This window comes from Saimiri boliviensis, chromosome 6 (genome assembly GCF_048565385.1).
Source record: "Saimiri boliviensis isolate mSaiBol1 chromosome 6, mSaiBol1.pri, whole genome shotgun sequence".
Lineage (NCBI taxonomy): Eukaryota > Metazoa > Chordata > Mammalia > Primates > Cebidae > Saimiri > Saimiri boliviensis.
Genome location: NC_133454.1, coordinates 122032798 through 122048035, shown reverse-complemented (window position 1 = coordinate 122048035; position 15238 = coordinate 122032798). Strand labels below are relative to the sequence as shown.

Genomic DNA, 15238 nt, shown 5'->3' with positions numbered 1-15238 from the left:
TCCTTTAAACGAGGAGAGCTCATTCTGTTCTCAAATTGGGTAAGATTTCAAACCTGAACATGGATCAAAAGCCATGAACATGAGAACGGACGATGTCAGGTCTTCAGCGCCAGCCCGTACAAGGTGCCGAGTCCGGAGGAGGTGGGAGGACAGTGCGCGTTCTCTAGTCCCTTCCCTGCTTTGGGCCGGAGGACCGGTGCCCTGCTCGCAGTAACAGCACCCTGGAGCTGTAAGGGACTGGATGTAAGCAAACCTCACTTTGGCAGGCGGGTTCACACCTGGGGCCCCTGTTAGACACTCAGCCCTTTCTGGAGGAAAAGCAGAGAAAGGACTAAAGGGATTTAGCCCACCGCCACCTCCGCGCAGCAGCTGCTCCACGCTCCCGCGAGTTTCACAGAATCATGTGAGAGGCTTGGCAGAACCTACCATCAAGTCACTCGTCCCTGGGCTGGCCAGAGGGCGACGCCCCCTGCAGCCTGGCTGCGCGGAGCTAGGACCAGCGCCACGTAGCCGAGAACATCGGGTTCTCACAACTTCCCCGCCCTCCGAGCCGTCTACCTCCACGTCTGAACTCCGATTGGTCCGCTGCGCCTGAGAGGCGGGCCAGTTAAAAGCTCCAATGCGCAGGCGCAGGCTTTTTTCCGCTCTGGCGCGCAGGCCCCACCCCGCAATTCAGCGCCACTGGATACCGAACTGTCGTACGTATGTCTTCTGTGTCGTCCTCGCTTTCCGGCTGTTGTTTCTCCACGGCTCTCTCCTTTCCCCCTCCCTTCTCTCCCGGGCGGCTTACTTTGCGGCAGCGCCGAGAACCCCACCCCCTTTCTTTGCGGAATCACCATGGCGGCTGGGGTAAGTTTGCCGGCTCTGCTGGTTCGGGTCATCCTATCCACCGCCATCCTTTGCCCGAATGGGACCAGTCGGCGCCAGAGGAGTTCTGCGGCTGAGTGGGGAACTGATTCGGGGTCTACAGACCGTACTGCTGTAGAGCAGAGTTCCTAGGGCCTGGAGGGGAACTGAGGCTGGGGCTCTGGGAGGCCAGAGGTGGAAGGGTCTGGGGAAGAGGAGAAAAGAGATGCTGGGTCTGGGCCGTCCGAAGCCTGAAAAAGGGGTTCGGCTCTATTGCCGCCTTGAGACGTGGTATTTGGGCAGGTTGACGAACTTCTGTGACCGGTTCGTGGAGTAACAGCGGGGTCAGGGCGAAGAGGAGGGTCTTTGTAGGTAGGTCCGGCTGGCATAGTTAAAGGTCGTCTCTCAGGGAGGTTTGGAAGCGAGAGAATTCTCCGGACAGTGCAGTCAGACCAGTTGGACTCTGCTGGCCAGCTTAATAGAGAAGGAAGGCAACGCCGGAGAACTCACTGCGGGACAGGACCGGAGGGATGGTATGCGCGACCAGGAAAGAAAGGCTTTTGAGGGAGAGGAGCTGATTTAAGAAGACAGCGTGCCATCCCCTATTTCTGGCCATTCTGAGGGGAACTAGAAATCTATCGGTCGTTGTGCAAGCCTTAGAGACAAGGCGATGCTTTTGGAGCGGTGAGCAGCTGAGCAGTAGAGTAGGCAGACGCTCGGAAACATCAATGAATGAAACAAGGGCTCCGGGAAGGGAGGGACTGTGTTTGTGGGCATGTGGAGTCTGATGGAGCTAAAAGTTCTGGATTTCTTGGAGATAGATTTGAGGGGAAGAGAATGCTTCTAGAGGTGTCCTTAGGGAAGGTCAAATCTGTCAACAAGCTTTATGTAGCAGTTGGTGTGTAGTTCTGTTGTTGGTATTTCTGAGGATTCTGATTACATATAGTACTAAAGGACTCCGTTCACCAGAGGAAGTAAAGGGGTGAGTTGAACACATACGGATATTCAGGAAGGGCATCCTGGGGAGTGGCATTTAGGACTGGGACCCTTCTACTCTTGCTGATTTTGTCCCTGTCTTTCTCCCATAGACCCTGTACACGTATCCTGAAAACTGGAGGGCCTTCAAGGCCCTCATCGCTGCTCAGTACAGCGGGGCTCAGGTCCGCGTGCTCTCCGCACCACCCCACTTCCACTTTGGCCAAACCAACCGCACCCCTGAGTTTCTCCGCAAATTTCCTGCCGGCAAGGTGAGTTGGGAGATGGGGAGCATCCTTCGGTTCTGAGGAACCAAGGAGCCCTGGGATTCTGTCACTCTGGAGATAGTCCTTAGCTCTAAAAGGGAGCTTCTCATGTTGTTTTCTTTAACATTTCAGTGATTTTATTTTGAGATAAATGTAGATTCACATGTAGTTGTAAAAAAAAAATACAGAGCTATTCTATGACTTTATAAAATTCATGGGTTTACTTGTGGGAAAGAGAATGAGTTTTGACTAAGCATTTTTAGTGCAAATATATCAGGTATTTGTTATGAGCAGGATTCTTAACCGAAAGGTTTATAGAGATAGGTAAAAAACCATGCTGAGAATGGAGGAGATCAAGTGCTATGTGGATCTGGCTTACACACTAATACAGACATTGATACAGGAGTTGCTTTTGGCCTTCTGCTTGTTTGATTCAGCTATTTGATATAAATTACCTGTAATATTCAAATCTGTTGGGCTTTCTGGTTAACATAATGTGAATTCAGATTGCAAAGGATGCCAAGTTGTGGAAGTACTTATTTATGGTTCCTGAGTTTCAGATAGTATCGAGAGTTTGGATAGTGAGGATCATCAGCCTTATATAAACATTTTTATCCAAAGCAGTTTGATTTCTGGTACTGGTAAGTGAGACATTTAGTGTGTTTTACCTTATCTTCTCACTGCTTTGTCCCCAGGTTCCAGCATTTGAGGGTGACGATGGATTCTGTGTGTTTGAGAGCAATGCCATTGCCTACTATGGTAATTTGCCAGGGGTATATGGGAGTGGGAGAATTTGGAGGTGAAGGTGTAGAGAGGATGAGGGTGAGCGGGGGTGGAGATGAAGGAATTCTCCAGGACCTGGACTGGTGTTGGCATGCCCCCAAATTTCTGACCTTTGTGTTCTGCCTCTGCAGTGAGCAATGAGGAGCTGCGGGGAAGTACTCCAGAGGCAGCAGCTCAGGTGGTGCAGTGGGTGAGCTTTGCTGACAGCGACATAGTACCCCCAGCTAGTACCTGGGTGTTCCCCACCCTGGGCATCATGCACCACAACAAACAGGTGAGCCTTGGGACTTTGGGAGAAACCAAGGGCAGGGGTGGCATCAGCTCCTGGGTGTTGGGAGTAAGAAAATAGGTTGAAAAACAGAAATGCCAAGGATAGGTGGGCAATGAAAAGACATCGTCTCTAGGGTACAAGTTTGAAGCAGTGGGCAGTTAATGGAGGAAGCGTCTGTCATGAGTGGTCAGAAGAGGGATTGCTGCTGTGAAGAGATGATAACACATGGTAAGAGGGTGGCTGGACCAGAGGACCTTCATTTGTGATACTTTTAGAATGATCCTAGAATCTGCCTCCATTGGAAGAGGATGAGGGTGAGCTCGGACTTCTAGGTGAAATAGCTTTCAGCCGGGCGCAGTGGCTCACACCTGTAATCCCAGCACTTTGGGGGGCCAAGGTTGGCGGATCACGAGGTCAGGAGACTGTCCCAGCTAACATGGTGAAAGCCTGTCTCTACTAAAAATGCAAAAAATTAGCTGGGTGTGGTAGCACACACCTGTAGTCCCAGCTACTTGGGAGGATGAGGCAGAAGAATTGCTTGAACCTGGGAGTCCGAGGGTACAGTGAGCCAAGATCGCCCCACTGCATTCCAGCCTGGGCAATAAGAACGAAACTCCGTCTTAAAAAAAGAAAAGAAATAGCTTTCTTAGTTCTATTAGTGGAGGAGGTTAGGGAAAGGGATTGGTACCCACTGATGAGTTCTATCATGTTAAATCCCTAGGCCACTGAGAATGCAAAGGAGGAAGTGAGGCGAATTCTGGGGCTGCTGGATGCTCACTTGAAGACGAGGACTTTTCTGGTGGGCGAACGAGTAACATTGGCTGACATCACGGTTGTCTGCACTTTGTTGTGGCTTTATAAACAGGTGAAGTTTATGGGAATTCATTTGGCAGATGGGGATTAGAAACAAAGTGACAAGATATCTAGGTTACCCTGTCTTCTGCTGAGGACTTGCAAAACAGCTAGAGCCAGGTGCAGCGGTTCACACCTGTAATCCCGGCAATTTGGGAGGCCGAGGTGGGTGGATCACCTGAGGGCAGGAGTTCGAGACCAGCCTGGCCAGTGTGGCAAAAGAAAACATAAAAATACAAAAAAAATCAGTTAGGTGTGGTGCCACGCACCTGTAGCCCCAGCTACTTGGGAGGCTGAGGCATGAGAATCACTTGAACCTGGGAGGCGGAGGCTGCAGTGAGCAGAGATTGCCCCACTGCACTCCATCCTGGGTGACACAGTGAGGCTTTCCAAAAAAAAAGGGAAAACAGCCGGAAATCCCAGGAGAGAACAGAGTACCATCACTTGCTCTTCTCTTGAGAAGTTGGTAATGTTCTCTTGCCTTTAGTTTTTGTTTGGCAGCTAAGATGTTTAGTTTGTCGCCATATTTCTGAGGAAGACTGGTTATGCTTAGTTGTGAAGACGTGGATGATGATGTTAGCTTTAGCATTAAGATCTTTTTGGAGGCAGGCCTAGGTGGGTGGATCACCTGAGGTCAGGAGTTTGAGACCAGCCTGGCCAACATAGTGAAACCCCATCTTTACTAAAAATAATGAAAATTAGCCGAGCGTGGTAGTGGGTGCTTGTAATCCCAGCTACTTGGGAGGCTGAGGCAGGAGAGCCACTTGAATCTGGGAGGTGGAGGTTGCAGTGAGCCCAAATCTAGCCACTGCACCCCAGCGTTGGTGACAGAGTAAGACTCCATCTCAAAAGAAAAAAAAGAAATCTTGCCGGGCGCAGTGGCTCAAGCCTGTAATCCCAGCACTTTGGGAGGCCGAGGCAGGTGGATCACGAGGTCAAGAGATCGAAACCATCCTGGTCAACATGGTGAAACCCCGTCTCTACTAAAAATACAAAACATTAGCTGGGCATGGTGGCGTGTGCCTGTAATCCCAGCTACTCAGGAGGCTGAGGCAGGAGAATTGCTTCAACCCAGAAGGCGGAGGTTGCGGTGAGCCGAGATCGTGCCATTGCATTCCAGCCTGGGTAACAAGAGCGGAACTCCGTCTCAAAAAAAAAAAATCTTTTGGAGGCAGATTCAGGTTCAAGCCTTGGCTTCATTGTTTACTAGTGTAGGTAAGGGGTTACATATGGGTGAATTCCTTTAGTCCCGTTTTTTTACCCTTTTTGATCTATGAAATAAGGGTAGTGATAGTCACTGTCAAGGTTATTGGGTCAAAAAAGAATGACAAGTCACTGGTTTCCAAATAGCAGCTCTTGGACTCATGCTGGTCCAGAATAGTAATGTGATCATAGCAAAGAAAAAACTCGTACTGCATGCCAGACCCTGTGCCAGGTGCCTCATGGGAATCATCTTAGTGGGTCTAGTAAGTGGTGGAATAGAATTTGAACCCAAGTACTGGAACCAGGACCCTGATTTCCTCTGATCTTTGCAAACTAAAAAATGAAAACAGTTCTACAAGCTATTTATTCTTATTTTTCTTTTCTTTTTTTTTTTTTTTTTGAAGTGGAATTTCACTCGTTACCCAGGCTGGAGTGCAGTGGTGTGATCTGGACTCACCGAAACCTCTATCTCCTAAGTTCAAGTGATCTCCTGCCTCAGCCCCCCGAGTAGCTGGTATTACAGGCATGCGCCACTACGCCTAGCTAATTTTGTATTTTTAGTGAGACAGGGTTTCTTCATGTTTGTCAGGCTGGTCTCAAACTCCTGACCTCAGATGGTCTGCCTGCCTTGGCCTCCCAAAGTGCTGGCATTACAGGCGTAAGCCACTGTGCCTGCCCTTTTATTCTTATTTTTCTTTGACCATGGCTAATATACCTGAAACTAAGTTTAATTTGAAGGACTGTCCATTATTCTAAATGATTTTGCATGTTGTTTACTTTCTGAAGTTTGATGGGTATGTGTGTGTGTGTGTGTGTGTGTAGTATGTAGTATGGCCAATGTAGATAGTAAATATAGTGTCTAAATTTTATTTGTTTGGCGAAATAAGTACTTGATAACCCTTTGTGGGTTCCAACCTTTTTTTTTTTTTTTTTTGAGTTTTATTGATGTGAAATTTAAAAGATTGGAAACAGTAGATCTGAAATAGTTTTATAAAGGAGCAAGACAATTATTTCTACCGAGTAGATTGATAGTAAATGGAGGATGAACCAAGCATCCAGTCCATTAAACTTGTTTGCACTGCAAAAAATAAGATTAGAAAAATAAATGGAGACCAGGTGCGGTGGCTCATGCCTGTAATCCCTGCACTTTGGGAAGCTAGGGCAGGGGGATTGCTTGAGCATAGGAGTTCAAGGTCAGCCTGGTCAACACAGTGAGACCCCATGTCTATTAATTTTTTATCGCGCCACTGCATTTCAGCCTGGGTGACAGAGCAAGACTCCGTCACAAAAAAAAATTTCTAAACAGGCCGGGCACAGTGGTCACACCTGTAATCCCAGCCCTTTGGGAGGCCAAGGTGGGCGGATCACTTGAGGTCAGAGTTCGAGAACAGCTTGGCCAACAGGATGAAACCCGTCTCTACTAAAAATACAAAATTGACCAGGTGCAGTGGCTCATGCTTGTAATCCCAGCATTTAAGGAGGCTGAAGTGGGCTGATAACTTGAGGTCAGGAGTTCGAGACCAGCCTGGCCAACATGGTGAAACCAGGTCTCTACTCTCTACTAAAAGTACAAAAATGAGCTGGGCGTGGTGGAGGGCGCCTATATTCCCAGCTACTTGGATATTTGGAAGGCTGAGGCAGGGGAATCAACTTGAGCCCAGGAGATGAGCCACAATGAGCAGAGATTGTGCCCCTGCACTCCAGCCTGGGTGACAGAGGGAACTAGACTTTGTCTCAAAAAAAAAAAAAAAAAAAAAAAAAGAAATGGGACATAATCCAGGGAAGGATGATGTTGTATGACGCTGTTTTCTGTAATGTTTGTAAAGGTGATCACTGGGACTTAGGTAGAGAAAGGGCTCTCGCCCTGGACAGAACTCTTCAGGGTCTTTCCACTGACTTTGTTTCCACCTTTGTCTCCTGGCAGGTCCTAGAGCCTTCTTTCCGCCAGGCCTTTCCCAATACGAACCGCTGGTTCCTCACCTGCATTAACCAGCCCCAGTTCCGGGCTGTCTTGGGGGAAGTGAAACTGTGTGAGAAGATGGCCCAGTTTGATGGTGAGTCTGAGGCGATCAGGAGGCATATGGCCAGGATCAGGGTCTGGTTTGCTCTGCATCAACCCCTTGATTTCCTGTCTTGCTTATGTGCAGTACACTCACCCTGACTAATTTGTATTACTATATAGAGTTGCAACATAAAGTATTTGTTGCTGAGGTGGTGTTTTTGCTCGAGGACATGCAGCGAACTGATGGGCAGGGCAGTCTGGAGCCTAGATTCCTTACTTGTCCCATTCATCAGTTTTCCTCTATTATCCTGCTTTCTCTGCATGGTTTTGGAGAGGTGTGGAAGGAGGCAGGACATTGATTCACTTTCCTCCCTTCCTCTGCACCAGCTAAAAAGTTTGCAGAGAGCCAACCTAAAAGGGACACACCACGGAAAGAGAAGGGTTCACGGGAAGAGAAGCAGAAGCCCCAGGCTGAGCGGAAGGAGGAGAAAAAGGCAGCTGCCCCTGCTCCTGAGGAGGAGATGGATGAATGTGAGCAGGCGCTGGCTGCTGAGCCCAAGGCCAAAGACCCCTTTGCTCACCTGCCCAAGAGGTAAGGATATTGAGAGTGGAGGGTGTGGGACCGAAGAAGGCCTGTTTTCATCTCTGTATGTCCCCCCTCACACACAGCTAGAACCAGGATTTTAGGTTGTTCATATAAAGTTAAAGGTATATTTCAGTTGCAAATAAAGCAGCTTTCTGGGCTGATCATCAAGAATTGGGCAAATTTTGAATGTGGAGAGCAAGTTCCAAATACAGCTAGTATTGGGGAAGATTGGAACTCCTATTCCAACAAAGACAGGAGCAGATTTTGATGTAGTGGTAGATTGGTTTTGAGCAAGCTCATTCAACCATTTGAGGGCTCTGAGAACAAATACAGGGAGAGGGGTGGGGAAGAAGGTGCAGAGAGCCTGGCATTGTGCTGCACGGCTGGCTGTGCTGAACTAGGGGGTGCCAGAGCAGAGTCCTTTGAATTTTTTTGTTTTCTGTTTTGCTGGATCAGACTGTACAAAAATTGCTCACTAAGAAAAAGGATGCAGACTGTAGCTAAGTAGTGTCTCTGTAGTTTATCGTTTCCACAACTGGGGAGAGTTAAGTCTTTAAGTAGAAGAAAGTAGGTGTCCTCCATATCCTTTAACTTTTTCAGTTAAAGTAGGGGTTCTTGGAAGAAATAATATAATAAAGACTAGATTTTTGGCATGAAGAAAGTAGGACACTTGAGTGCTTGCCCAGTTCTCTGGTATGGAGTCTTTCTTCCATCACTGCTCCAAGTCATTTTATTGAGAGTTCAAGCAGTAGGAGATATACATACTCTGTGATCACTTTGCTTTGGACCTCCTTTCTCTGCACTTTTTCTTCCTACTCACTCTGTAATTTCCAGAGCCATCCATCTTTTAACTGCTTGGTCTGGTAGGGTTTGCATTTGACCCTCCCCCATTTTGTAATGGTTTTGATCCAGGGTGAACCAGCCTAAAGGAGCACCCACTGGTAGGGACACAATAGCTATGCATAGAGTTGTGAATTACAAGCATTGCACTAATTGATGGGAGCAACTTGGGATGTAGCTGAAAGTTCTTACTCCCAGGCACTTTGTACAAGACCAGGAAGGCCTAATCCAGGTGCAGTTGCTCTTTAAAGGTGTGTTTTTTGAACTAGTGATTTGCCTTGAATTTAGCACAGGTGCAGGTCAAGAGTGAGCAGGATTTTTGGTGTGTGTAAATAGGTCATGATGACTAACCCAAATTACATATTCTGTTGTAACTTAGACGTTGTTAATTATTAGCTAGAGATTTTCACTTATAGTAGGTTAGTACTTTGGGCAGAAAACAAGTCAGGCAGTAGTAAACTTAATATCTTTATTTAATAAACTTTACATTTTCTTAGTGTCTATTTGTTGGGTTACCATGATGCCCTACAGGGCTGCCAGAAATGCTTTCCCCAAGCTTTTTTTTTTTTTTTTTTTCTTTTTTTGAGACGGAGTTTTGCTCTTGTTACCCAGGCTGGAGTGCAATGGCGTGATCTCGGCTCACTGCAACCTCCGCCTCCTGGGTTCAAGCAATTCTCCTGCCTCAGCTTCCTGAGTAGCTGGGATTACAGGCATGCGACACCATGCCCAGCTAATTTTTTGTGTTTTTAGTAGAGATGGGGTTTCACCATGTTGACCAGGATGGTTTCGATCTCTTGACCTCGTGATCCACCCGCCTCGGCCTCCCAAAGTGCTGGGATTACAGGCTTGAGCCACTGTGCCCGGCTTTTTTTTTTTTTTTTTTTTTTGAGACAGGGTTATACTCCTGTTCAGTCTGGAGTGCAGTAGCATGATCACGGCTCACCACAGTCTTAACAACCTGGGCTCAAGTGATCCTCCCACCTCAGCCTCTGGAGCAGCTGGGACTAAGGCACACACCACCACACCCAGCTAATTTATTATTATTTTTAGAGACTAGTTCTCACTCTGTGGCCCAGGCTGGTCACAAACACCCGTGCTCAAGCGATCTTGCTGTGGCCTCTCAAAGTGCCAGAATTACAGGTGTGAACCAGTAGTACCTGGCTCCCCCAGCATTTTTAATGTCATAAAAGTGATATCCTAAAAGGCCAAGACTATCAATGTTCAGATTTTAATTCTTGTTCTTTTAAGACCCAGCTAGGTCAATCGTGGTAGCTCATGCTCTTGGCAGGCTGAGGTGAGATGATCACTTGGGCCCAGGAAGTTGAGATTGCAGTGAGCCATGATGGTGCCACTGCACTTAGGTGACTGAGTGAGACCCTGTTAACAAAAATAAAAAGGTTTAACAGCTCAGGAGGGTGTGAAAAAATTCCCCACCCCACTTTGGTGTGGTTGAGGTTTTAAGGCTCCTCAGGTGAGGTCTCTTACGCTTTTGGAAAGGAACCTGGGACCTAGGGTTAAAGGACAGATTCTCGGCTTTGCTGGAGTATAATCGTGGCCAGGTCATTCTACTTGGTCTCATCTATAAAGAGAGGTGAGGGTCAAGGTAACAGTTCATAACTCATGGGTTTATTGAAGGGATTGAGTGAAATAATGGGATACTCATGGCAATATTTATGCTATAAACAACAGAACCAACTAAACTTTATTTAGTTTAATATTCCATGTTTAATAGCTTTGTGGCATGGTTCTGCATTAGAAGATTGTTTGGCCATTAAAATGGTTGCAAATAATTCTTTTTTTTTTTTTTTTTTTTTTTTGAGACGGAGTTTCACTCTTGTTACCCAGGCTGGAGTGCAATGGCGCGATCTCGGCTCACCGCAACCTCCGCCTCCTGGGCTCAGGCAATTCTCCTGCCTCAGCCTCCTGAGTAGCTGGGATTACAGGCACACGCCACCATGCCCAGCTAATTTTTTGCACCTTTAGCAGAGACGGGGTTTCACCATGTTGACCAGGATGGTCTCGATCTCTCGACCTCGTGATCCACCCGCCTCGGCCTCCCAAAGTGCTGGGATTACAGGCTTGAGCCACCGCGCCCGGCCAAATAATTTTTTTTTTGAGGTAGGGTCTTGCTATGTTTCTTAGTCCTGTCTCCAACTCCTGATCTCAAGTGATCCTTCTGCATCAGCCTCCTGAGTAGCTGGGACTGCTAGTGCAAATAATTATTTTGTTTTTTTGACAGGGTCTTGCTCTGTCTCCCAAGCTGGAGTGCAGAGGTGCGATCTCAGCCCACTGCAACGTCTGCCTTCTGGACTCAAGCAATTCTGCCTCAGCCTCCCGAGTAGCTGGGATTACATGTGTGAGCCACCACGCCTAGCCCCCAGCTAATTTTTAAATTTTTATTTTTATTTTTATTTTTTTAAGACAGAGTCTTGCTCTGTTGCCAGGTTGGAGTGCAGTGGCGCAATCGTGACTCACTGCAACCTCCGCCTCCTGGATTCAAGTGATTCTTCTGCCTTAGCCTCCCGAGTAGCTGGGACCACAGGCATGTGCCACCATGCCTGGCTAATTTTTTTGTATTTTTAGTAGAGACAGGGTTTCACCATGTTGGTCAGGATGCTCTCAATCTCTTCATCTCATGATACACCTGTCTCGGCCTCCTAAAGTGCTGGGATTACAGGCGTGACCCACCGTGCCCGGCCCTTAAATTTTTATTTTTAAATTTTTTTTCTTTTCAGCAACCGCATCTGCAATTTTAAAATTTTTTGTAGAGGCGGTGTCTCTCTATATTTCCCAGGCTGGAATAATTCTTAACAGCCTGGATAGCATGTTACAGTAACAACAAAGAATATAAGGCACAAAACTACATGTGTCTTTTTTTTTTGTTTCTTTTTGATAGAGTAAGGGTCCTGCTGTGTTGCCCAGGCTGGAGTGCAGTGGCTATTCACAGGCTCTATCCCACTACTGATCAGCACGGGAGTTTTGACCTGCTCCATTTTTGACCTGGGCCAGTTCACCCCTCCTTAGGCAACCTGGTGGTCCCCCGCTCCTGGGAGGTCACCATATTGATGCCGAACTTAGTGCGGACACCCGATCGGCATAGCGCACTACAGCCCAGAACTTCTGGGCTCAAGCGATCCTCCCACCTCAGCCTCCTGAGTAGCTGGGACTACAGGCACGCGCCACTGTGCCCGGCAAAACTGCATATGTCATGGCTGCATCTTTGGAAAATCAAAGGCTATAGGAAAATACATAAAAAGATTATCCTGTTTGTTGGCATTATAGTTGATTTTCTTCAGTCAGCATGTTTTTGCTTATTTATTGAGAGACAGAGTCTTGCTCCATTGCCCAGGCTACAGTGCAGTGATGCGATCTCGGCTCACTGCAACCTCTGCCTCCTGGGTTCAAGAACTTCTCCTCTCTCAGCCTCCTCAGTAGCTGGGACTACAGGCAGCTGCCACCACCCCCGGCTAATTTTTGTGTTTTTGGTAGATACGGGGTTTCACCATGTTGGTCAGGCTGCTCTCCAACTCCTGACCTCAAGTAATCCATCCATCTTGGCCTCCCAAAGTGCTGGGATTATAGGTGTGAGGGTGCTGGCCGGTGTATACGTTTATAATTGGAAAGAAAGAAAATAGAGCACCAACCATGGAGGGAGGGGCCTCTGCTGTATTGATGCTGCCAGTCTTGGCTCAGGGTGCCAGATTGCTTCCAAGATAACCTGAACCTAAGGGTTTTCCAGCATCAGAAAACCTCAGAAAAGACCAAACATCAGAAAACTTGCTTATAGGCAAAGAGGGACTAAAGGACATGGGTGTAAGATTTGGGGTGGAGGCCCTTAGAGAATGTTCACTGCTTACATTCCTGTTGAAGCTTGTGTAACCTGAAGAGGCCTGTATGGTGGGGGGGGGAAGAGACTTGGGTGAGTCAGTGTCTGAGTGTGGTTCTTGGAAAACTGCCTGGGGAGGGGCTGAACAGGGAGAAAAAGTCCTCACTGTCTCCACCTGGGGGCAGCAGTTAGCCATGCCCTTCCTGGGGCAGGTCTCCGGAGCCCCTCTTGGAGTTCCACCCTCCACATGCCTTGCATACTTATGCAGAGGAGTGTCCTAGGCCCCTGTTCAAACCCCTCAGAGCTCTCTTCCCTCATAAGGTCATAAACCTCTCCCAGCACACTGACCACTGTATGAATTAGTAAATTTTAAGTGAAAGCACCCCTCACTTCTCTTAGCCTGGCAACCCTCCTTACTGACCTCCTGTGCGTTCTTCCTCCTCTCAGTACCTTTGTGTTGGATGAATTTAAGCGCAAGTACTCCAACGAGGACACACTCTCTGTGGCACTGCCATATTTCTGGGAACACTTTGATAAGGATGGCTGGTCCCTGTGGTACTCAGAGTATCGATTCCCTGAAGAACTCACTCAGACCTTCATGAGCTGCAATCTCATCACTGGTAAGAAGACAGTGGGTCTGAGAGGAGGAAGGAGAACAAGGTGTAGTGAGTGCTGTGATTCCAAAGGCTGAATGGTCTCCCTTGCCCCTTCAGGCATGTTCCAGCGACTGGACAAGCTGAGGAAGAATGCCTTCGCCAGCGTCATCCTCTTTGGAACCAACAATAGCAGCTCCATTTCTGGAGTCTGGGTCTTCCGAGGCCAGGAGCTTGCCTTTCCGGTGAGGACGGTGGAGGAGAGGAGTCTCTTTAGGGTGGGGCAAGGATATAGGAAACACAGTATTTTATTTCTGAGCCGATGGACGTTGGCGAGAGTTCAGGAATGGTTATAGGAAGGAGCAGTTCACGTTCACAGGAGACCTGGGGTCTGATGACAAGTGTTTGAGCTGGAAGTAACACAGGTGTGGGGGGTGGTATCTCATAACTTGACCACATGCTGGCTTTTTATCCCCAGCTGAGTCCAGATTGGCAGGTGGACTACGAGTCATACACATGGCGGAAACTGGATCCTGGCAGCGAGGAGGCCCGGACGCTGGTTCGAGAGTACTTCTCCTGGGAGGGGGCCTTCCAGCATGTGGGCAAAGCCTTCAATCAGGGCAAGATCTTCAAGTGAACATCTCTTGCCATCGCCTCGCTGCCTGCACCTGCCCTTCAGGGAGATGGGGGTCATTAAAGGAAACTGAACATTGAACCCTCCCCTGTCCTGCCTCCTTTGTGAGTGGTGGCTTCTTCCCTGGGAGTAAATATATTGAAGTAGGGTATTTTCTGTGCCTGCAGTACCTCGATGTGCAGGAGAGAAGACTTCAGAAGAACAGAAATAGAGGCCTGTGTTCACTTGTGATTTTAATTACCCTGCCTCCTACGGCGATGAGTGTCTTCTAGCTGGGAAAGAGCGGAAGCAGTTGGGGCGGGTAGTGACATGGGGCTTTGTGGCTACCTAATACTTAAGGATTGGATTCCAGACCTTTTCCAGTGAAGGGAGAGAAGAGCTGCTAGTAACAGGAGCTAACACGTATAATTCACAGAGTGCAGAGGAACTTGACATGATTTTCTGTAACTGACCTGTGAGGTGGGTAGCTGACAATATGTAAGGGTTGTAGGTTTTTTGTTTTCTTTGAGATGAGGTCTGACTCTGTTGCCCAGACTGGAGTGTAGTGGTGCAAACTCAGCTCAACCTCCATCTTCCAGGCTCAAGCCATCCTTATACCTCAGCCTTCCGAGTAGCTGGTACTATAGGCGTGCACTACCATGCCCGGCTAGTTTTTGTATTTTTTTTGTAGAGATGGGGATTCACCATGTTGCCCAGGCTGGTCTCAACTCCTCAGCTCCAGCAGTCGTCCCACCTTGCTCTTCCAAAGTGCTGAGATTACAGGCATGCACCACCATGTCTGCCCTAGGGTTATCGTTCCAGTGCCTCAGATCTTCAGTATCAGGCACAGACTGCTCAACAGACACAGGCCTGGTCCGTTCCCTTTCCTGGCTGTGTTATCTGCCTGGTGGTGTCCCTGATTTTTAACGGGAAGCATAGGGGTTTAGAGATTTCACTAACTTGCCTGTGATCACACATTTTAAGTGGTAGAGGCAGAGTTTTGAACCCAGTGGGTGTCACTTTTATTTTTATTTTTTGTAGAACTGGCTCTATGCTTCTTAGGCTAGAGTCCAGTGGCTGGCTGAACACAGGTTCAATCATGCAATAGTTTTGAAGTCTTGGCCACAAGTGAACTGCCTCAGCCTCCTTAGTAGCTGGGACTACAGGTGAATGCCATCATGCCTGGCTTGGGTGTCACTCTTGAGGCCTGTGTCCACACCCTGCTGCCTCCTAGAAGGTAGAGTAGTTGGAACTGTCAGCTAATAATCCTGTTCAGGCTAATGGTTACTATTTCTTCCCCATTGAGTTTAATTTTTATTACATCCTTTTCAGAGTTTCTTGCTCTTCTGTCTTTTCTGAAGATCATTGAGGATCTCCCTGTAAATTTTAACAGCTCAGGTGAAATTGGAAACTTCTAGATTGAGTCATGTTTTGAGGTATATGCAGAAATGGTTGATTGCCTTTGGTCCCCAGCTGACGGTTTTGTGTGTGGTTTTTTTCATTCCAGTTATTAGTCCAGGAAAAGAAGAGGGCTCTTGGCCTGCGTAGGGAAACCAGGCACACACAGCGGGTTGGTAGTTGA

At 47.9% G+C, this 15238-nt stretch overlaps 1 protein-coding gene across 1 annotated transcript; it reads left to right on the top strand.

Moving 5' to 3' along the window:
* The first annotated feature begins 748 nt into the window (after nucleotides 1–748).
* EEF1G (eukaryotic translation elongation factor 1 gamma) lies at nucleotides 749–13758 on the top strand. Its single transcript, XM_003920230.4, has 10 exons — nucleotides 749–849; nucleotides 1935–2093; nucleotides 2783–2846; nucleotides 3002–3144; nucleotides 3863–4006; nucleotides 7121–7250; nucleotides 7586–7790; nucleotides 12898–13070; nucleotides 13164–13288; nucleotides 13522–13758. The coding sequence occupies exons 1-10, from the start codon at nucleotides 838–840 to the stop codon at nucleotides 13678–13680; spliced, it is 1314 nt and encodes a 437-aa protein (XP_003920279.1). The 5' UTR covers nucleotides 749–837; the 3' UTR covers nucleotides 13681–13758.
* Nucleotides 13759–15238: the final 1480 nt, after the last annotated feature.

What these genes read in the sequence shown, in the direction of transcription:
- EEF1G (XM_003920230.4), top strand. An exon ending in TTTGCTCACCTGCCCAAGAG is followed by an intron (nt 7,791 to 12,897) that starts GTAAGGATATTG and finishes TCCTCCTCTCAG; the next exon opens with TACCTTTGTGTTGGATGAAT. An exon ending in GCCAGGAGCTTGCCTTTCCG is followed by an intron (nt 13,289 to 13,521) that starts GTGAGGACGGTG and finishes TTTTATCCCCAG; the next exon opens with CTGAGTCCAGATTGGCAGGT.